Source organism: Tigriopus californicus, chromosome 8, assembly GCF_007210705.1.
Source record: "Tigriopus californicus strain San Diego chromosome 8, Tcal_SD_v2.1, whole genome shotgun sequence".
In the NCBI taxonomy this organism is placed as follows: Eukaryota; Metazoa; Arthropoda; class Copepoda; order Harpacticoida; family Harpacticidae; genus Tigriopus; species Tigriopus californicus.
Window position 1 is genome coordinate 14,342,966 of NC_081447.1, and position 21,616 is coordinate 14,364,581.

At 43.4% G+C, this 21,616-nt stretch overlaps 5 protein-coding genes across 15 annotated transcripts in view; 3 read left to right on the forward strand and 2 right to left on the reverse strand.

The window, feature by feature from the left end:
- Nucleotides 1–1,634: 1,634 nt before the first annotated feature.
- Nucleotides 1,635–2,387, forward strand: LOC131884750 (uncharacterized). 2 transcript variants are annotated; one of them, XM_059232621.1, is made up of 3 exons: nucleotides 1,635–1,794; nucleotides 1,870–2,129; nucleotides 2,192–2,387. In XM_059232621.1, exons 1-3 carry the CDS (start codon nucleotides 1,688–1,690, stop codon nucleotides 2,293–2,295), a joined length of 471 nt encoding a protein of 156 aa, XP_059088604.1. In that variant the 5' UTR covers nucleotides 1,635–1,687; the 3' UTR covers nucleotides 2,296–2,387. The 2 variants fall into 2 exon arrangements, with proteins under 2 accessions (XP_059088604.1, XP_059088603.1); XM_059232620.1 differs by having other exon boundaries at nucleotides 1,652–1,812.
- Nucleotides 2,308–6,107, reverse strand: LOC131884747 (uncharacterized). 2 transcript variants are annotated; one of them, XM_059232610.1, is made up of 2 exons: nucleotides 5,756–6,107; nucleotides 2,308–5,098 (listed from the first exon to the last, which is right to left on the reverse strand). In XM_059232610.1, exon 2 carries the CDS (start codon nucleotides 4,370–4,372, stop codon nucleotides 2,468–2,470), a length of 1,905 nt encoding a protein of 634 aa, XP_059088593.1. In that variant the 5' UTR covers nucleotides 4,373–5,098; nucleotides 5,756–6,107; the 3' UTR covers nucleotides 2,308–2,467. The 2 variants fall into 2 exon arrangements, with proteins under 2 accessions (XP_059088593.1, XP_059088594.1); XM_059232611.1 differs by having other exon boundaries at nucleotides 2,308–5,154.
- A 986-nt stretch (nucleotides 6,108–7,093) lies between these two features.
- On the forward strand, nucleotides 7,094–10,565 carry LOC131884748 (WD repeat-containing protein 86-like). 3 transcript variants are annotated; one of them, XM_059232614.1, is made up of 8 exons: nucleotides 7,094–7,251; nucleotides 7,312–7,499; nucleotides 7,699–7,842; nucleotides 7,901–8,180; nucleotides 8,242–8,367; nucleotides 8,472–8,652; nucleotides 9,324–9,498; nucleotides 9,582–10,565. In XM_059232614.1, the coding sequence occupies exons 2-8, from the start codon at nucleotides 7,312–7,314 to the stop codon at nucleotides 9,877–9,879; spliced, it is 1,392 nt and encodes a 463-aa protein (XP_059088597.1). In that variant the 5' UTR covers nucleotides 7,094–7,251; the 3' UTR covers nucleotides 9,880–10,565. The 3 variants fall into 3 exon arrangements, with proteins under 3 accessions (XP_059088597.1, XP_059088595.1, XP_059088598.1); XM_059232612.1 differs by having other exon boundaries at nucleotides 7,094–7,499; XM_059232615.1 differs by lacking the exon at nucleotides 8,472–8,652 and adding an exon at nucleotides 9,029–9,203 and having other exon boundaries at nucleotides 7,099–7,499.
- LOC131884749 (uncharacterized) lies at nucleotides 10,127–13,068 on the reverse strand. 4 transcript variants are annotated; one of them, XM_059232617.1, is made up of 5 exons: nucleotides 12,839–13,067; nucleotides 12,635–12,762; nucleotides 12,368–12,502; nucleotides 11,313–11,485; nucleotides 10,127–11,251 (listed from the first exon to the last, which is right to left on the reverse strand). In XM_059232617.1, the coding sequence occupies exons 4-5, from the start codon at nucleotides 11,427–11,429 to the stop codon at nucleotides 10,730–10,732; spliced, it is 639 nt and encodes a 212-aa protein (XP_059088600.1). In that variant the 5' UTR covers nucleotides 11,430–11,485; nucleotides 12,368–12,502; nucleotides 12,635–12,762; nucleotides 12,839–13,067; the 3' UTR covers nucleotides 10,127–10,729. The 4 variants fall into 4 exon arrangements, with proteins under 4 accessions (XP_059088600.1, XP_059088601.1, XP_059088599.1 ...); XM_059232618.1 differs by lacking the exon at nucleotides 12,635–12,762 and having other exon boundaries at nucleotides 11,313–11,468; nucleotides 12,839–13,068; XM_059232616.1 differs by lacking the exon at nucleotides 12,635–12,762.
- Nucleotides 13,069–16,489: 3,421 nt separating this feature from the next.
- Nucleotides 16,490–21,616, forward strand: part of LOC131884709 (lethal(3)malignant brain tumor-like protein 4) — a 9,736-nt gene continuing 4,609 nt past the window's right edge. The window contains exons 1-9 of one of the 4 annotated variants that reach the window (XM_059232567.1): nucleotides 16,490–16,661; nucleotides 17,121–17,248; nucleotides 17,321–17,416; nucleotides 18,553–19,383; nucleotides 19,454–19,586; nucleotides 19,670–20,151; nucleotides 20,242–20,467; nucleotides 20,533–20,756; nucleotides 21,186–21,420. In XM_059232567.1, coding sequence (XP_059088550.1) covers nucleotides 17,123–17,248; nucleotides 17,321–17,416; nucleotides 18,553–19,383; nucleotides 19,454–19,586; nucleotides 19,670–20,151; nucleotides 20,242–20,467; nucleotides 20,533–20,756; nucleotides 21,186–21,420 — 2,353 coding nt within the window. In that variant the 5' untranslated portion in view covers nucleotides 16,490–16,661; nucleotides 17,121–17,122. Of the gene's footprint in view, nucleotides 16,840–17,120; nucleotides 17,249–17,320; nucleotides 17,417–18,552; nucleotides 19,384–19,453; nucleotides 19,587–19,669; nucleotides 20,152–20,241; nucleotides 20,468–20,532; nucleotides 20,757–21,185; nucleotides 21,421–21,616 lie in introns of all 4 variants that reach the window. The other 3 variants (XM_059232565.1, XM_059232563.1, XM_059232566.1) reach the window with 3 other exon arrangements.

The window sequence follows — 21,616 nt, forward strand, 5'->3', positions numbered from 1 at the left end:
AATCATATGATTCGGAAAGCAAAACCAAAGGGAGTGTTGCTACAAAGTGAAAAAATAAGAAACAATGAGTCGTACCGGGATTGGAATCCCAGCAATTCAAGACGAGAAGATTATTTATTTTACTTGACTTTTATTTAGATATATTATTTGATCGACCAACGAATTGGAGTTGGCTGATCTGGCTAATCCCTGAATATAAGGTTGATCCGGAATTTTAGTCAAAAACTTGTCCAAGTCTGACTTAAATCATGCTACTGGATCAACGCCTACATAAGCCCTTCGAATATTTGAGGGCAGCAAATTGAACAATGAAGGAGCCCGAGAAAGAAGAGAATTCAAAGGCTTTATAAGATGATAAAACAATTGAATGCCCACGTTTGGCTTGGAATGTGTCAAAATCCAAGCATATCAAAAATAACTCAAATCACAAGCTATGGATGCGATTCAAAACATTGCTAGACCGAAAATAGCGATTTTTTATTTTTTGGGGGTTCCTCAAATTTGAAGTGATTTTTTTGACATTTTGAGCAAAGCAATTGTAATGTTCATTAATTGAAGCTAGTCTGGTTTTGAATTTTTGGTGTTGGGCTTTAGCAGAATAACTCCCGCTGTGAGAAGGCCGTCTAAAATCAACTAGGATAATTCGTTTGAGATTTTAAGTTAATAAGTTTAATGAAATTTGAGTACTATTTAGGTGCTAGTGCCAGAAGTTGGCCGTTTTAGGAGTTGGTCTAGTAGCATCTCTTCAATCAGATTTGGACAAGTTTCCGATCAAAATTTCTGATCAGCCCTGCAGACTTGAACTTGTTTGGGATAAGATGTTACATGAATATTTTGATAAATAAGTTATGAATATTTTATTTATAATTCTATTCCCGGTTGTTGTAAGGAATTAGCAAAAAAGAGCAAATAATTCATCGTACATAGGTATATTAGGTTACTCTTCCCACGACGGTAGTCTTTCTGAAACACCATACCAGAAAAGACATGGACTGTAGGTATGCTACACCTAGAAGATATACCGTATACCTTGTGCCATCAAAGGATATTGACTATTCACATAAAGTACGGTTCTCTTTTTGTCTCGATGAACGGGAAAAATTCGGTGAGATAAGTAAGAGACACAAAAAGAGAAACGACAGTAAAATATTGCTTTGCATCGTTCAAATCGAATACTGGCCGGCCATCAACAACTGGATACAACTAGATGAATCAGTCTAAAAGATAGAGGTTGAACATGAGCAATTCACTGAAACATTCAAGAGATCGTTAGAAACTCATTCTCACCTGATGTGGAACAATCACTTATCATTAGGCCAATTCTCCACCAATTCTTTTCCAATCACCCCTCATTTTCAGTTGAGGTTCACAAATTTGGAAATGGCTTGTTGTTTGTATTTATGAAGGTCTGTGGTAATGCACACTTTCAACATCAGAATGAGCAAATTAGCAAGCCAAATACATTTCAGAGTTCCATTACCTTTCGATGCATAATGAGGCTCGAGTTTCGAAACCCACAGGAGTGCATACTTACGTGCGTGTTTGTGATTTATGGTGGACAAAACAGTTTGGACCACTTCAAAAGAAAAGGGATTTCGAAAATTAGTTAGCCAAACAAGGGGACATGATGTCAACAAGGAAATGAAATGACAAATTGCTTTCAGACAGACTTCAAACGCCATTCGGCATGAGGGCAAATTCGAAGGGGTTCCTGAGTTTGTTGATCACTCTGCCAATCATTGTGGCCTACAGAGAAGATTTTTTCCCAGACTCGAATGGCCTTCAAGATTATCGGTATCTCGCCGGACCTCGGTAACAAAAGAGTATTACCATGCGCACTTAAAATACCCAAATTCTTGTATCATTTAGATCCAACCCGGCTTCTCCAATTAACCCTGGGCGAGCCAAATTGTCCCTCCCATCTAATGTGCTGGGCGAAATCAATCTCAAGCAACGAACTGGGGGCGGTAATTTTGGCGATCAACCTCAATTTGGACCCGAGGAGTCGCTCAGAATCCCAAACACTATCGATGAGGTGGCAAGAGACTTGAAGCAAGAATTCGCCCAACGCCACCCAAGCTTTGGTTCATTCGGCTATCCAATGGGCTCGATGCAAATGCCAACCGGAGGTAAAAGAGTTAAACACCATTTAGTATTGGTTGAATAAATAAGAGGACATCGACAATTTCAGCCCCATGGACCTATCCAATGCCAATTCCCATTCCCTACATCATGCCCATCTATATGCCTATGCCTCAAATGGGTCTACCTCGGCAACCAACGATGTGGAAATGAATAAATGACTGCCAGCTTCTTACCATCTTGATCACGTTTATGCGGATATAATGACATGTTCATAACTTGGGATAATAAATTTGATTGCCCAATTCGAATCATTAGTTGCGGGCGTGAAAATGGTTAAAAAAGCGTCTTGATCACATTGTATTTGAATGGTCAACAAAGTAAGTTACTCAGACTCTTCGTCCTCTTCTGATTCTTCGTCGTCTTCGTCGTCGTCCTCCATGCTCCACAATTCGTGATACCGTGCAAAGTTCGTGATGGGTAGGCCTTGTTCAAAGTCCTTGGATTCCACGTAAGAGCCAATGTCTTTCATCAGATCGAGCATGAACCTGACTCTCTCTTGGGTGAGTGGCAAGTACCTGGAATCCGGGAGTTCGGATTGGGAATCGGACGAGTCTGAGCCTTGGTCTTTCTCGAGGTCCTCGGGTGAAGTGGTGGCCATGGCCAAGAGGACACTGACCAGGAATCCGTATAACATTTCGTTTTGAAAACTGAGCAGAAGTTGTTGGTATTTGACGCCAAAGCAATCTGAATCAATGCCCAACTGACCAAGTGCGATGCCGAGAGCTTCGGCATAGCATTCGACCATTTTGATGAGGTAGTATCGCCTCACCAAGGCCATTGGACACGTCCATAAGACCACGGCCAAGTCACGGGTTATGGGGCCGTACGTGACGTATTTGGCGTTGACTAGAGCCGAGCGTTTGGGAGATTGATTCGGGTCTCGATCTTTTTGAACCCGGCCGGATTTCCTCCCCGTCAATGGGACTTTTTCGTCGTCCTTGGAGCGACCTATCACATTTTGTAAAAACTTGTTCCTCACAAGCCCACCGGATACGACCCCTGGGCTTGTGAGTCCCGATTTATTCTCCAGTTTAGGACACTTTGCGTGGTTGGCACCAGGTATTTGTTTGATTGGCTTCTTACTCTCCTTGGCGTGGGCATGGTGGGCGTGGGGATGGTTATGATGGGCATGAGCTTTGACGTGGCGTGTATCTTCGCTCCGACTGCGATCTTTAATGCGTTCACTTTGGCTTCGTTGCAATTTTGAGCTCTTCTTTTTCTTCTCATTCTCTTTGTGCTCATCATCCTCGTAGCGGAAGAGAAAGCTTCTGGATTCCAAAATTCCTAACGTAATGGACTTGAGTGCATCATTGTCTTCAATGCCCAAATCTTTGTTCTCATCCAAGAGCAAAATGTCATCCGCACTAATTCGAATGTATTCAAAAATATCCAGTAGGTGAGATTCCTCGGCGTGGATCGATAAGAACTTTTCAAACATGTCCATGAATGTCTTCCGATTGTCCAGAAGGTGCGCCATGGTGATCTTGCGGTTTGCGAGAAAGGGAAACCGGGCGAAGAGACCTTGGGTTCCCGTGAGGATCCGATTGTCGCCCTCCATGATGATCTCATCAATCTTTCGATTGGCTTTCAATTGGGCCTCTTGGTTCAGTAACGAGGAATACAACACTTGCTTGTAGGTCAGGGAAACTGCGTGGAATTTGGCAATGGTTTTAACAACGACTTTCATGTGACCCAGGTTCATCGGTCCCGGTTTGTGGGAAAAGAAGTCTTTTTCTTCTAGATTGTCCAGAACCAAAAGGTTGCGCATTATGTCCGCTTGGTGAGAGGTCTCGTCGTAAATAAATTGAGGAGTCATGAGAAGGTCTCGGAACGAGACTCTCGACCCTTCTGACCTTCCCGCCGAACGCTGTTTAACCGTATTCATGAGGTCGCCGATGAGTCGGGAAAACACTTGCTTTTCGTGCCTCAAAAGCTGATCTGCCACCTCATTCACATCCGATCGGGTCACTTTGATGACCCACTTGAGCTCGTGCTCGGAGCCCTTCGAGTCTTTGTATACAATATTAATCTTGTAGCACTCGGTAGAAGAGTCGTAGGAGCACACCGTTGTCCGTTTCTTGGGGTTGATCTCAGCCCTCTCGAGAATGGCCGTGATCCGGCTGTGTTTGCAGTAGAACTGCAAGAGGTTGTTTACCCATTCACTGTCTCTACCCCCTCCCATCTCCATTGTGACCTTGAACCTCTTGCACACATAGATGTACACCATTTTGACGATGGTGTGGACGAGATGGACACTCCGGAATGATGCTGATGCTGCTGCTGCTGCTGATGCTGATGACTCTACGTAGATGAGGGGAAAAGCGACTCTGGGTCGTGTTCAACGCCTCATTAACCAGAATCAATTATTCCAATCCAGAAACATTTTCTTAAATGAAGGTCACACTAAAGCAAGACAAGACTTCAAGCTCTTCTGAGCAACACGGCCTCAATGGTGTACACGATCTTTATCTAGCCTCGGAAGCGAAGTTGCTTGTGACTAACTCTCCGAGGGAGAAAGAACAGCACATCGAGGAACCGAGGAACGGCAACCTCTAAGTTCGAGGCCAGCCTCCTAGGAGTGGGTATAATACAACTAGTACAAGAACAAGCAGAAGCACTCACTCGTTCTCACAGGTCTCCTCGGTCTTTTCTTCTCTCACTTTCGAAGCGGAGAAACAGGAGGGGACCGATCGAGGATGGAAAGGGGAGCAAACTCGCTCAGCCCCGACATCATGATATCTACACAGAAAACACAATAGAGAGAGATACCCTCACCGTACGTATCGACGACCCATCCTCCTCCGCCTCCTCCACCACCACCATCACCGGCACCCCACTCACAAACACCGTCACTTTCTCAGGCTTTGGGCCCGTTTGGCCCGGTCTCGTTGTCGAAGACAATTTTCAGCTTGAATTTTCCCGTGTGGTGTTTTCTGGTCAATAAGGCCAAGAACTGGACAACAAACAAGGTGATCCAACGGAGGAGAGCGCCAGGCCCTGCGCTATTTTCTTAAAGGCAAGAAATTGTGATAACATTTTTCCTGCCACAAACTTTTTCCCAACTCGGGTATGGCATGTCATTGTCAAGATGACAAGGTACTTCTGTAGCTGATCGTAGGTAGTAAGAGAAATACGAACGAAGGTCCTGTCGGACATTCACATTCACGGATGTGTATTGAAGTAAAAGCATACTCATTGCTGTCAGGCGAAGAGCCAGACATGAAAAAAGTCGTTGATAAACATTGTCTGTAGAAAAAGAATTGTCAGTCATTTCAGATACCCAATGCAGTTACCCCAATACCGATACAAAAATGAGAACGAGGTTACTTTATATGTTACGCATCTCAAGATGTTTTGGGGGGCAATGATGCTGATCGGGCCCAACGATTTTGAGCACTTTGAAGCTTTGACACGGGTTCAAATGCGTACTTCTCTTTCAATTTATCGTACTACAATGCCGCAAGACTGCAAGCAATGCGGCAATCTTTTCCAGTGGCTACAGTACAAACGTCTAAGACACTCCTCCTCCTCCTATTCCTCCTCCATACATACAACAATGATGAGCCTCGACTTCCTGAATTAAGGGTCAAGTTGGCACTTGGTGGGTCACCTTGTATCTCGACAACGGGGAGGTCTAAGTGTTTTCACTCAAACGCTCGCCTTTCGCTTTTATATTCAAGCACTTGAACACGCTTCAAGAGTATCTTCGGAGTAAGTAGGAGGTAGAGTAGCAAATTGATGGGTCACCGCCAACAAAATGGTCACGAGTTTTGTCTTCAGAGCACGAATCTTTTGAGAAAGAGGACGTCTGGAAATTAGCAACGATTTATAGCCCCTCGGCGATGTTCTGATTCTCAAGAAATTCCCTTCTCAAAGGCACTGCGTTCAACAAACGATTCAACTTGCCACCCGAAGATCGAACCCCAAACGATTCCCTCGCTCAACAACTGAGGTGATGCTCTCAAGTCTCTACGACACAACAGAGAAAGAGAAAGAGAATGCGACGACACTAGTTAATACCTCTCATGGAGGGGAGGTGCACGTACTAGGTATGCGGTTTGAGGATGCATTGGACATCGACGCGTTTTCCCCCAGTTAGATGATTCTATGTCTTTCTCTCTCTCTCTCCCTATGGATTGGCTCTTGGAGAGTGCGACGATGCCCGGGGAATTCATAAGAGAGAGACGCTTGCAGTGTCTTGTGCTGAACTCCATACTCGACTACAAACAACTTCTTGAGTCTGGTGTGATCTGGAGAGTTTTACTACGGCCAACTTTCTGCCCAAGTGTCACTGACTTTGCATGGCCAAGATGAAAAGTAGATTGCCGTGGGACAGAACTCAAGACTTAACGGGATATGTACTCGTACACAGATTGGCCTACTCTAGGTACAGATCGAACAGAACGAGAGAGCGACCAAAACGTAAAAGTCTTTTCCATTCAACCGCAGCAATTGTATTGTGTCGAATTGAGTTGTAGGGCTTGATCTCACATCCAAGTCAGTCTCGTAAATATCTCATGACAGTGTTACAATTTCAATGTCTCATGAACATTTATGGACTATATTTGAGCATGTGGGTCCGGACGATTCCAATGCTGGGGGCATCGGAAATAAAAGATGAATTGCCGATCGATGCTCCCTGACCTCATAAGTTACTGCTATGGTTGTTATTGCTATTGTTACTATTGCCCTGCATGCTCGCATGTGAAAGCAACGGAGAGCCATGGGGTCAAACTTTGCTAAGCAACCAATTAGACGTGTTTGGGAATGCCACTATGGTGACCAGTACAGTATGGCCTCTCCAAAAAACATTGACACATCCCATTAATATAGGAGTCAAACCATCAAGGCCATGAACACCCGATAGATCTTAATGGAAAATGGCTTTCTAGAAGTGTTGAACAAGAAGCTTGATAATAGTATCTTTAACTATTAATCATTGGACAGCACTGTGAAAATGGGACGTTGGCCTTTCTCTCTTTATTGCAAACACTTTCATGAAGTCCACCTTACTTGGGAGAGTGAAACGGTGCCCACCACAACTACAATTGAAAATAGGTTCAGTCTAGTTTCAATATCAATCGGTCTCTTTTGTCACCGAGAGAGGTATTCCTTGATATATATCAGAATAGTAATTCACTTGCCTGATACCTCGATTTCTACTAAATGGGGAACGGAAACTCCAACAACAGCAAGGCCAGTCTCCTGAAGGAGACCCTAGGGGACCATGACGAGAGTGTCAATTGTATGGCTCTGTCGGACGACATGTCCATGCTGGTCACCGGATCCGAAGATGCCACGGCCAGAATGTGGTCAACCCACACCCCGGAAACAGAATGTTTGGGTGTTCTCAGGTACAAATTGAGCCTTCCCGTTGTCTCGCTGATTAAACACTACCGTCAATCTTGACCCGTTCTCAGGCGTTCTATCAATTCTCTGTTGTGATCGGAACCAGTTTTACTCAAGAGTCCGAGCCTGATTCTGCGTCTTTTTGTCAGTGTGACGATTTTCAAGTTTTTCAAAATTGCCTCTAAACCAATTTCAATTTTGCAGAGGACATTCGAGTTACATCAACGCTGTTGCCATAATGGACACCATTGTGATCACTGGATCGGCAGACTCGACCATTCGAAAATGGTGCATGACCACGTGCGAATGTCTTTTCGTTTACGAGGGCCATAGTGCCAGGATTCAACGGTAAAACGCCTTAACTTTGTCTCGGCGATATAGTATTAACGATTCTTCCTTCTTTAAGTTTAATCGTGACAGAGGATTTCATCTTCTCCTCATCCTACGATCGAACTGCAAAGGCCTGGCGACTAGATACGGAAGGCATCCGCGAAGGGATGGAGGAGACCGCTTGCATTCGCACCTTCAAAGGCCACGCTCGAGGAGTGTATCCTATCATCTTCATCCCCACTGAGGACTTTGACCTTACTGACGGGGCCACCATCAATCCAGGAGATACTCTCCTCACTGGTTCTGCTGATCATACCGCCCGATCATGGTCATGTGACACCGGAGGCTGTCTCAAGGTAAGGATCGAAGCGAGGCAAGTTATCCCATCGAAGATGTTAATTGAAAGACTTTCGACAGATCTTCAAAGGGCATACCGGTGGGATCACTTGCATGTCCACGGATGCCTCGGGAAAGATCCTCTACACGGGATCAGCAGACAACTCCATCAGATCATGGAACATTGCCACTGGCCAAATCATAAAGGTGAGATTAGGAAACTTTTCGAGATATCTGCAGATAAATTAGAGGCCTCTGGCTTTAGTGTGAAAAGCCCTAATGCCTTTTGATCTGCTTGTTGGTGATGCCAGAAAATGTTTGGTCACACCAAAATGGTCTTGGACATGTGCTTCGATCACGACAAAACCTACATGTACACTGCCTCGGTGGATGGCAATGCCCGTTCTTGGATGCCTGAAATAGGCGATGAAGTCAGAGTGTTTGAGGGTGCCACCCGATCAGTTGTATTTGTTCATTGCAAAGGCAATATCCGTGAGTTTCACACAAGCTTGAGATATTCATGTCACTTTGTGTGGCTTAGTGTAATCTTCAATATCTTTTGTGGAGGGAGATCATGCTCTGGTTGGCCAGTTGCAAATGACAGCTATTGTTTGTAGTCATCTCTTTGCATGCACTCGCTCAGCTCTTCATCAGTGACCAAGCATCATGTAGAAAATAGAGACTGATTGCCCTGATACGAAAAATATGCCCGAGCTCGATGGAGCATAGGTTCCAATCGTAGTTGGATTTGAGCCTATCTCACTCAACTTGGGCAGTAAAGGAGTTAGCTAGGTAGTGCTCGAAATCCACCCAATTCTTGATCTTCGTAACAATGCAATGCAATGAGGATCTTCTCTTTTTATTGCAGATCATGGAAGGTCATGAAAAGGTGGTGCTTTGCTTGGTAGTTGCCAATAGGCTTATGTACTCCGGAGGATCTGATAATACCGCTAGATGCTGGGTCACTGAATTTGGAGATTGCACCAGACATTACAAAGGGCACAAGCAAGCTGTGATTTGCATGAAGTTTAGCAAAGGAATCCGTAAGCTGGCGTTCTAGGCTTTGGTTTGTTGTTTGTTTTATTCTTGGCCGTGATGTGCCCGTCAGACTTTTGATCAAGCCTTCCAAAACACTGGCTAATACTAAATTGGTGAAATTCTAGTATTCACCGGCTGTGGAGATGGAGAGATCCGGGCTTACGATGCCAAATCAGGAGCCCTACGAAGAACCTACCCTGGCCATGAGGGCGCTGTGAACTGCCTGGCCATTGTCGGGGACAAAGTGTTCAGTGGGTCCTCGGACGCCACCATGAGAGTGTGGGATGCCAAGGACATCAGGTTCGGTTCCATTGCCATTCGAGAGTTATGTGCATAGTTTTTTATTTGATTTTTTTTATTATCATTTGATCATTACTACACAGCGAGGAGCTTTTGGTGGATGAAGCACCTCCACCCCCTCCAGTTTTGGGTGACGACATCACTCTGGGAGATTCGGTTTCAATGATCAACGAACAGGATGAAGCCATGGAAGAGCACATTGAGAATCTGGATGACGGACCGGTTGGAGACGAAGTCATTGATGAGGAAGCCGACGCCCAAGACAAACCGGAAGAGGAAGCTGAAGGGAAAAATGAAGCTGACGACCAGCCCGAACAAGCTGAAGACAAGGAGGAAGACTCTCCAGAAGACATGATTGAGCAAGAAATGGCCAGTGTCTAAAATTGATGAGGATTGGGTACCTCTTCAACTCTGATGTAAATAGCACGTTCCCAACTTATGTTCACGCAAGTCTTAAATTACCAATTACCTTCTGACGTAAACATTGAATTACCGTTCAAGTATTAATCAATTAAGATGAATTTGTTGTGTAAATGATATGGGTTAAAAGATAACTCGGACAAGCTATTCGGAGTCAACTGAATGATACTATAGGCATACTTTTATATTCATCCAGTATTCTATTTAAAAAAAAAACATGATCCCCAAAAATTCAAAGATTTATTTGTTAAGCCAGAATGATCGAAACAAAATCGTATTGTAATCAGTTCTCGCCCTTGGAGAAGATTCATCACCATGATTGTGCCTTATACAGTATTGTACATAACATACGCCGTAAATATTTTGACCAAACGATTCTGCCTTGAATCGGTCAATCCAATCGTCAAGTGCCTGTGATAGAGAGCAAGTCTTGCATTTACTGTTTGTTGTATTTCTACACTCATATCAATCATAAATACAATATTGAACCACAAACAAGCTTGAGAACCCAATCAGGTCAGTTGATATTGTTGCCTTTCCCAAGTCAACAATTTTCTTTTTTCAGATTTTTGTTTTAGTGTCAGGTAAAGCCAGTTGTGAGTAAAATCTTCGCATCTTGAAATAAATCCTTGAAATCATTCATTTCATTCCATGGTTGATTCCTTTAATGTCATTTTCAAAAAATAGAAAATAATTCTTCGTGTTATTATTCTAAAACAGAAATACAGAAAATACTGGTCAGAGATCCGACCAACACCGATGAGAAGATTTAGGGAGGTTGCATTTAAACATTAATGAAAGTTGCGCAGGTTCACAAGATCGAAAGAAGCACGGCCGTGAGAGTTGGTAGGGAGGGCTTGGAGGCCAAGTAAGCGTTGTAGGCTTTGTCCACGCCCCCTTTCCACACCTTATAGTCACCTTTGGCTTGCCGTATCAATTGACAGGCGTCTTCCAAGTCACTTTCAATGTTTCTGTTTTCATTGTTGTTTTGTATTGCTTGCAAAGCTTCGGATAATTTATTCCAAAGAATCCGGTTGCTCAAGGCGATCTTGTGCGAGGAATCCTCGGAAAAATATGCATTCCCAATGGATATCACTAAGTTCAAGCGTTCTTCGTTGATCTGTTGCTGTTTCCACTGAGACGTGGGGCCGGGTTCCAATTTGTTCAATATATTAGCTTGGGCCACAAAATAGAGCAAGGGTTCGATATCTTCCCGTCCATTCGACTTTAAGTGCGTTCGAAAAGCTTGAATCCAATGGGAGCTTTCCATGTCCTCGAGGACGTCTACCTCGGAGAGCAACGCATTGAGATCTTTGGGAGGTTGGTTGTTGTTCTGAAACATCAATCAGTCATTTAGAATACATAAATCAGAATAAACAGTAACGCTGGCTCACCTTTTTAATTGGACAAATGTTTCCCATATCAAGGTTATTGAGACCTTTGGTGCGGTTGGTAACTTCGTTGTGGTAACTCAGAGGTGTGTGGTGGTTTTGGGTGGTGCAAACAATCATTTGGACGGTAATCCACTCCACTGGGGCCACTTATATCAACTGTTGGGGGAGCAAACCTTCAAAATACAAAAACTACCTGATAAATCACGATATTGTTCAGAGATTACCCAGAAAGTCTCGAATATGTTTCCCACTAAGCACATCATCAGGATGCGTCTGATCTTGGAATGGCGTCATCAAAAGACGCTTTGAAGCCCTCAAAGCCGTAGCCAACCCTGCCCTACCACCTATTCACCTAAGCTTGATCTACTAGGGACCGTTTTCGACTCCATTTCAAGAAAAAAATTGCCATTTTTCAAAGCGTTTCCTACGTTTTTTCGCAATTTTGGTCTGTTTTCAGTTTAAATTTTCCCGCCGCTTTGGCAGCAAAACACAGGTGTGACGTCATAGGGCAAACAACCTAACCCAACCTATCAGAACTAAGGAATCTAAATTGATATAAAGCTTAAATGATTGGTTTAAACCCACAATCTGGCACGAGACAGTAGGATAATGGGGAAAAAATATTGAGATATTGCAAGTTTTTCAAACAGAAAAATAAAGCCTATAAGTCAAGGGTGTTGTTCGTCAAAAGTCAGACAGAAATGGCTCATTTTAAACGAGTGACCACACCATAAAGATAGTTAAGTCTTAAGTTGTGTTATTGGTCGAAACCGGTCCCTACTAATGGACACATGTAGTGGCAAATTTGACATAGCTTCTCGGTACTTGTTTTCGGTTTTGCTCCGACTTTTGGCCCTCATTTCTTTTTATGTACGCGCCAATGGCAGACTTCTCACCGCATTTAATGAATAATGCGACCCCCGTTGCTCTTTGTACAATTACATATAATGATTATAATTGTTAGAAATCAGGATGTAAAAAAGGCTTTTGAATTGGCTGCCACTTCAACATTTCGTCTTGAGCAAATTGAACAAATAGGCTAAATCTTTACTTACTCAGGGATTGGGTGATACTTAGAGGTGTTATGTTGTAAGATACTTCACTTAGGCTTTAACCAAGTGCTTCCAGGTGGACACTGTTTTTCTTGTTTATATTATGACGATTTTGTTTGTTGTTGAGTTATTTTGCTTCTGAAACAAAGGAAAGCGATTATTACCAAACGTGGAGCGAGTTTGGAAATTTGCCAACTTCCCTGACATCCTGACCGAACCCAAATGAGGCTCATCCAGATGTCAAGCAAACACAGCTGTGCTATAATTTACCAAAAAATGGCTCTTTGGATGGGCCCAAAATCGTTCGTATGTGCTCGGGAAAATTTGTTCGCATCCCTCAATTTCAACTTGAAATTTGCACACGCCAATCGGAAACACGGAAATACGAAAAAAGGGGCCTATTTTAGTAAAGAAAATGTTTCTCCTCTTTTAAGTAACTCCAATGAAGCAAAATTGAAACTATTGCAGTCTTACCTTGTCAGTTTATAAGGCGTGGGTGCTTGTTATTCCATTTCCCGACACTTGCGTACTTCGAGATCAGAATCCAATATGGAGGACCAACGGGCCTTGGTCTTTTGGTCTTTGAGGCAGTCTTGGCCAGCTAGTGGCAGAAAGGCTGTTCAAAGAGTAAGAAGACAGGCGAACAACAGGGTGTTGTGGAGTTTTGCTCTCTCCTCGAATCTTTGTCATGTTCAAATGAGCAACAGCTTATCACACATTTCTCACTCTCCTGTTTGTTTTTCGAAAACCTGGTCATCTTGGAATCCGATGCTCTTATTTCGGTGATCCAAATCATCCAATCTAAAGAGCTGAGCACATGCCCCCAGATGACAAAGTAAAAAACACTTGTTATGGGAAATTTTGAACCACCCCACAGACTTTCGAAAAGGATATCATCCTCCCATGCTGTGTATGACATATGTTATACGGGGTGGTTTCCTGTAAAATTGCTTTTTCCCTTTCGTGCCTAGAATGCGGGAATGGAAACGACGGGAACAACTTAAGACCCTCGTCGTCGCTTACAATAGTCAAGTGGATGGCAGGCCACTTCGGATCCATACATGAACATTTTACCTCGCACTCACTGTTGGATCAAGCCACCCTCCCCGATACCCTATACTACATAGTACGTGCTATAGCGCTAGTCATCATGATACAACTGTCATAAGGGGTTGAAACCTAGTCAATTCACTGCCAAGAATGTTCCCTCTAATCTGCATCCTTCTTTAAAGCCTCTGATCGACAATGGCTCAAGGGTCCAGATCTTGGCAGTGGTTTGTTCCTCTCTCATCTTGGAAATCTAAGGAGCTTTGTCCCTCACCAAGGGTACCCCCTCCCCCACGTTACCTCCCTCCCTCCCCCTCCGTCTGGTGATCTTCGTTCAAAGCATAAGAGTGGAAGATATGCCAACAATGGACTTGCCGGAAGAATACGTACATGTGCTTTGGCCAGACGCAAACGAATATTAGATAGAGCGTTGGGGGATGATCCCTAGAGTTCTAAGAGGGACCGTGTCTATTGTGGTGAAAAGGGAAGATATATGACAGTTCTACTAAAGCAAACTTTGGACAAATGGTTGTGGATTGGAGCACAATCGGATCAGGTACAAATTGAGACGGGCGACAATTGCCATTGCATGTCCAATCATGCTCATGTCCCAAGATATGATTGGACGGGGTTGGTCGAAAGTTTGTCCAAGAAAATGTTCATTTCATGAGCGATTATGACAAGATCTGAGGTGTCATTTTGCAACATTATTGATCTTTTCTGTAGTCGCATTTCATGCAGCACCTGTTTCCAACATTCTCATAAAAAGGCATTCACCCTGATTCATTCAGCCTCTAAAATCAGATCTTGTTGAACATACTGATCTCTGTCCAAAAAGATTAACTCAACAAAATTGATCCTCTAAATCAGTCGGATATATCAGCACAATCTTGTTGGCAATCAGTTGTTGATGATGTGTGTCTCTACTATCTTGTCATTATTTTGAGTCAGGTTATATTTTTGCAATATCGCTATAATTTTTCTTGTTTTATTTCTTTGTATGATGTTTATACATCAGATTTTATTTTATAGTTACTTTTACGCCATGACATGACCAAGAGTCGCAATAAAGATTATTATTATTATTATAATAATCAGGGCTTGAGTAACGCGTTACTTTTTAGTTACGCTACCGATAACGCTAACGGAACGGGGTTTTAGCCCCCCGGTTACCGTTTCTTGGGTAAACGAGGGAAAGAAAAAGGCGTAAAGGTTTCCTACCCGATTTGTTTTAGAGATTCCGCTTCAAATGCAATGACTTATTTTCTATGCTTGCCACTGATAGGATCAAATAAATAATCACTGGAGTCATTTGTTTCACTTCATATTTACTAAACGTTAAAAAATGGCATAAACGTTGTTTTGTTTTTTTACAGTTTTGGACCCTCTTTTTTTCTGCGAAAGTAACGATAAGAGTAACGCGTTACTTTTTTTGGTAATGGTTTAAGCCCTATCTTTAATAGTAACCGAATAGTTTACTGTCAGTTAAATCAAACAAGAACAATACGATCCTTAACAGATACCTACTCCTTTTCCTTTCCCTTCACGTTCATGAATTCCGTTACGAGGTGTTGAAATGCTCTACACATATGTAATGCTTATTTCGAGGTAGACGGCAGATCCGGGATCGTCCAAAGTCAGTTGAAATCGCGCTAGAAAATTTAGGAAAATCTCAATTTTGGAACCGTTAGGGGAAATCTAAAGGAGGTCGTATTTCGAGCCTTTGACTATTTCCATCCAAGAATTTCATTCTGATCATTTTTATTTTTAGATTATGACAGTGAATAGTGACAATTTGGATCGATTAGTGTGTCTGTATCAAAGCTGAAGACATTCAAGAATCAGTAGAAAAATTCATCTCATGTTTGACCACGGACTTCTGGAGATGTTGACTGAGACAGGAAGCAAAAAAATTTCTTCTCCGAGACTTCATTTTATTCCAAATGGGCACTTCATACGACCACAAGATCGGAAAACGCAAAAAATGACCTGACCCTCTTGAATTGAAGGGATCTACGTTCCATATTTTATTAATTTATTTGGAAAAGGGGCTCAGAGTTGCTGTGACCAAGAGCAAGCCAATTTGGCGTGAAGGTCGTTGGTCTTTCACAGTCCATAATTCGAAAAGTTCGTAGTATGACACATTTACTTCCTTTGAAAGTTTGTGGGCATTTTTTGGCAAAGCAGACAAGGATGTTTCTTAAACATTATGTTTAGTAGCTTTCCCAATAACTCAAATGGGTTGTAAATTGTCAAACTTGAATTGTTCTTGGCTGTATAATCTGGAATGGCTATGGCCACATAAAGTGATTTGAGTTGGTACTATAATTTTTCGGATTCGGATTCAAGCATCGAATGTATGGATTGGCCTTTTAACATTTATTTCAGAGATCATCTTTGTGTAATAAAACACGTAGTGTCATGTGAGACAAGTGATGCAAAGACTAGCCATAGCAACTAAATTTTCTTTTTGAGTTGGTACTATAATTTTTCGGATTCGGATTCAAGCATCGAATGTATGGATTGGTCTTTTAACATTTATTTAAGAGATCATCTTTGTGTAATAAAACACGTAGTGTCATGTGAGACAAGTGATGCAAAGACTAGCCATAGCAACTTAATTTTCTTACGAGGTTTCGAGAGTTTCCTTTTATGCTGCACGTGTAGTTTTAAAATCCTGTGCTCAACGTATTTCCTTAAACGCTCCTATCCACAATATTCCCAAATTAACTCATGCAAATAGCTTAGCGACATGTATTTTACCCTCATATCTCATAATGATCCACTCAATCTCTTCACAAACCCTCATCGTGGATTCTTAATCGATCAGCCTTACCATTTTCCCTCCTAACTTCATATTTTGCTCAAGAGCCAAGAAGCCATACTCCATTAGTTTGTCCTATGTATCAAGTTTCAAAGCTTCGAAATTGAATCAACCAAGATAAAACCAGCATTTTGATAAATATTGATCAGCGTTTATGCTTAAAAATGAAATACGCTATTTGGTCGCCATAATTTTTGGTGCATTCCATATTAACTTCTTTACCCTATTAGAAGCAGATCGGCCAACGCTAGCGTGATACTTTGTGGAGTACAGAACATAGTCAATGATTCGTCAGAAGGAACATTAGCAGAAGCAGAGCGTGTTGGTTCAATCAGTGATTAATGTCCCCGTGAAACCCCACAGCCCCCTTGAAGGACCTGGAATTGTTCCTCAAACCACTCGTGAGTCTCCATCGACCTCATTCAGGTGATTATGAATTACCGTGATCTGTTGGGATTTATTTAATGGAGCGAACTGTCATAGCTATTCGGGCCTCATGCTCCATGAACAAGAATCGATTTCACCAGAGTAAAAATGAGCTCCCTTAGGATTGGCTTCGGGTTTTGGCCGTTGAATTGAGTTGAAATAGGCTAACTTTCTAAATGTATGTATTGACGCTATTCAAGGCTTGATCGGAGCCTCAACTTAATATTCAGTTAGGGAGGGATCCGTCAACGTATTTCAATTGTAGTGGGCCATGATAGATTTAGTATCCGTGCTTGCCCTTCGCAATATTTTAATATTTTATGGCAATGATTAAACGTGGGAATAAATTCAAGATAGAAACTGAAACTTATCGGCAGGTCAGAATGTGAAAGTGCCGCATAGCACAACATAGCGCCTCTTTAGTCGGGATTTTAATGAATTGTGTTCCAATTTTGTCAGAGATGGAACGAATGGAGCCTCCGAGTGAGTCGATCCCGGCGCCTCATGGAGACAAAGCGGTGTTAGAGCCCACCCTTTCTACCGTTACCATGCCCGTTACCGAGCCCGTGGTGGCTCGGCCCACTTTGGTAAGGTCCTTGGACGCATATTAAGATTACATCATGGACAGATTTGGATTGATATTCATTATGGCTTTGAAGGTATTGGATGGATCAGGTGGAACAGCCAAGACTGCGGCCATTCTCGGTGGCGCCAAAGTGGTCCCGGTTCAGATCCAGGTGGTGCCCCAAGGACAGGTAAAGAAAGTAGCGTCTTATTTCATTTGGGGAATGGGGATGGGGAAAAGCCAGGATGGTCCGTGTAGACGCGTAATCTAAGATACAGATCGACAAATGAAATATGGGCCGAACGGAGGCAGTGGAGAGTATTTAGAAAAGCATGGTTAGGGGTGGAGAATGCCATGGCGCGGGCTTGTTGGATTGCGATTTTCCTATGGAGGATTATTCTCATTTTAAAAGACGAGAGCATTCATCTTTTTTTGCCTTCGGAGAGGAAGTTCGGTCGTTTTGATGAAGGACCTCAAGATTCAGGGTGGCGGGATTGTGTCAAACAGTTGAAATGTCCATTCGGTTGAGGGTGGCTTTTTATCTTCCGCCCACAGAGAACCGACAGAAAGTTCATGGAGTAAAACTATTTTTCTACCAATACCAATTCGTTTGGCACGTGTTAGAACCAAATGATCCTGTTTTTGTCGATGACAATTTTAGCCAGGGGTTCGTGTCCCGAATTGTAAGCCGCCATCCTGACCTTTGAACAGTGGCTTCTGTCTGGGCTTTGCAGAGGAATTTCTGGGCCATGATGACGATGATTTTTCATAAAAATTAACAATCCAGTGCAAAGTTTTACTCGACTTTCTGGCGCAGTCTTGTTAGTTACGGCCAATTTTGTTGATGTTAGTTCCTTGCTTTTGCGACAATTCTGTAAGAGCCTTTCTTTCTCTTAGGTGAGCAAGAAGATAACATGTGTCTGTGCTCAGCTTTGCCCCTAGCTAATGCGTGATCATTTTGATGAACTTTGTTGGTTGGTCTTATTCGACTAAGCTTGATTATTTTTTTTTTGATGCCTCGGTGGGAATCCAAAGCCTATTCTCATGAGTTTTCACACGGCAGAAATGTTCGCTAGATCTTGTTTTTTTTATTTGAAAGGGGCCAAACAGGTATTGCCTGATTCAAGTCCTTGGAAATGTACCCTATGTCAAGGATCTTAGTACAGGTTCGGCAGATTGTCGGTCTGTCACATCTTCTTCGGTAGTAGGAGAACTGTCTTTGAAAAGTGTTGTTATCTTTGACGAACTGATTTCATTTTCGAAATAGAGCACAACTCATGCGTTTCTTATCTTGAATAGTGACTGATCATCATGTTTTAACGGTAGATCCCAATTTCCTTGGTGGGTGGGAACTTGATCAGACAGAAGTTTCTCACCGCCACCGCCTCCACTGCGACCACCACCAACAATGGCTCACCCACTGGGACCAAGAGCATTATTCTAACCAAAGTCCAGACCCTGAATCCGGGACAAATCAGACCAGGGATACTTCAGCCCAAGACAGCCAAGATATTGGCCATCAGTGCGGGCCAATTCGCTAATGCCACATCCCCCTCTGCTTCTGTCAACACCAAAGAAACGACTGGAGGAGGACCGCCAGTCACTCCTACCACTACCACAACAACCACCACCACCATCATCACCACCACCAACAAGATCCCACCCACGAATCTAGTAGCATCGAGTCCCGTTAGTGGGCGACCGAATATCATTCGCTCACCCGCGGTAGTCAATCGAAGTGGGACTGATCCAACCATGGGTGTGAGCTCCTTGTCTCTACCGTCGAGTAGTCGCCGAAAGACGGCACATCTGCTCAAAGAAGATCCAAGTGTGTCGGAGAAGAAAGCCTCTCCAATGGTGGTATCCCAATCCAGTGTCAAGGACGAAATCACGTCCGACGAGAATGAAACGCCTCCGGTTGGACTAAAACAGGCCGAGGTCTCGGATCAACTTGAGATGAACGAACAGCAACCCCCGAAACCGGAAGTCGAATTAGGCAAAGAAGCTCAAGTAGTGGCTGCTGGCCTTCAGGACACGGTGACAATAAAAGTCGAAGTCGTCTCGGACATCAAAACGAAGGAGCTCGCTTCGTTCGATCCTTTCGAGAGTATTGATGAGACGGGGAAGAATACAAAGAGCGAAGAAAAAGAAATTGACGTAAGGAAATAGACGAATGTCACCTTTTAACACATTATTAATATGATGTCATTCTTGGTCTTCCTTTTAGTTCAAATCCAACGAGTTTGGTGCCTTGGAGATCAAGGATGCATCGAAAAGCAACTCGGAAACAAACTCGGACGGCCCCGAAGATCAAACCGATGAAGACATTGACCTGACTTGCAAGGAAGAAACTCCTGAAAGTATGTTGGTCGAATTTCGCAAGACCTAAGATTGAGTCATACTCATAGACTTATCTAATATCATGCTTCCTCATTTTTTTCAGGTCCCGTTGATGAAGGAGTTCAGGGAAAAGGCGGGACCGCGAAAGCGGCGGCTGGAGTCAAAGCCACGAAATTGGTCGATGATTCACCATCAACCAACACTAAGAAACCTCCCCAAGTCCGCCCGGATGAGATTGTCAGTTGCCAAGGTTGTGGATGCTATGCCATGGCGGGGGAATTCGAGTTCCTCCCGGATTCGGCTTGCTCTCGGGATTGTTTGGGAAAAATCCGTCAGAAACGCCGGGAAAAGGCTCGCAGAGAGCGTGAACTGGTCTGTCAGAGACAAAGGAGAGAGGCCAAAAGGAAGGAGAAAGAAAAGGAACGATTGGAGTCACAACGCAAGGAGAAAGAGGAATCGGAAACCAAAGTGGAAAACGAGAAGAGACTCGAACAGGAGGAGCAAGATGTCCAAGACGAAATGGAGGAAGACGGTCTCCGCGAATTTGAAGAAAAGAATTCGGGCAAAGGCTCCAAGGGAAGAAATGTAAGGACGATTATCTGGGGCTTGTCATATATGAGGCTCCCATCTTCATCATTTTTTCTTTCTTTCTATTTCTGCCATTCTATCCATCAGGTCCATGGGCATTTCAATCAGATCTATCCGTGGTACGATATTCATCGGGGTTTTTCGTGGTATCGTTACCTGGAGTACACCAATGCCAAAGCAGCACCTGCGCGTCTTTTTGTTCATGATCGAGTCAAGAAAATGGTGCCTCAATTTGAGTTGGGCATGAAACTAGAAGCCATCGACCCCGAGCATCCAGCCTTGATCTGCGTCGTGACAATCGCTGATATTCAAGGTAGCTCTCATACAATCTGATGATTGGCCCTCAATAATCACGAATTTTGATTGCTTCGCTTTCAGGCTCGCGCTTCCGGTTGCATTTCGACGGACACTCTTACTCCTACGATTTTTGGGAGAATATGGATTCTCCCAATGTGCTACCCGCCGGATTCTGCTCTTCTCATGGCCAGCGGCTTGAGCCGCCAAAGGGCTTCAAAGGTCGAAGCTTTGATTGGAATACTTATCTCGAAGAGACCAGGAGTCAAGCGGCTCCAGCGGAAATATTTCCCAACCAATCATCAAAGGTAGGACTCGACCTTTTGTCAATTCCTCGTATTCTCGTGCCCGAGGGGTTTTCAAACCCCAAGCATATTTGTATTGGTATCGAAGTGAGTGGGCACTTTGACGGTTCCGATCGTAGGGACAATTTCAAAGAAAGAGAACCGAGACACAATCTGTGACTGTGTGCGGTGATATTCAACCCGGAGGCGATCTTTTGTTGCAAGCCGAAAATTTCCACCTCTCCTTGGATGAAAATATGGGATGAATGCAATATCGCAATATCACAAAATCACAAAATCACGTGGGCGGGTGGATGGGACCAAGATTTGATTCATGTCGAAAGAAGAAAATGCATTTTCGTTTGATTTGTATTGTTATCCATCCATCCTCTTCCGATCCTGACAGTTCTGACGATGGTGATGATAATGATACTATTGTTGTTTTGGTTGTAGCTCTCGGATGTGTCGTCGACGTGGCGAATTGGAATGAAAATGGAAGCCGTGGACAAGCACAATGCCAGCCTCGTGTGCGTTGCCACGGTCACCAATGTCCTCAATGGGCGGATTCTCATTCATTTCGATGGTTGGGAAATGGCATACGACTACTGGATTGTGCCCAGCAAATGCCCATTTATCCATCCTGTCGGGTGGTGCGAGAAAAACGGGATTGAGTTGACACCCCCAAAGGGTAAGAGTAAACAAAACTAATGCAATCTTTTTCATACTTTGGCATTTTAAAGCTTAGATGAGTGTAGAGTTCTGAAATTAGAAGATGCCCGAAAAAAGTGCAATCGAGGGAATACGTGATCCTGAACGTTCTTGATAGCAACAAGGAAAAGTTCCAACCGGTTACTCGTGGCAACACTATCTCGCTTTGTTTGCGC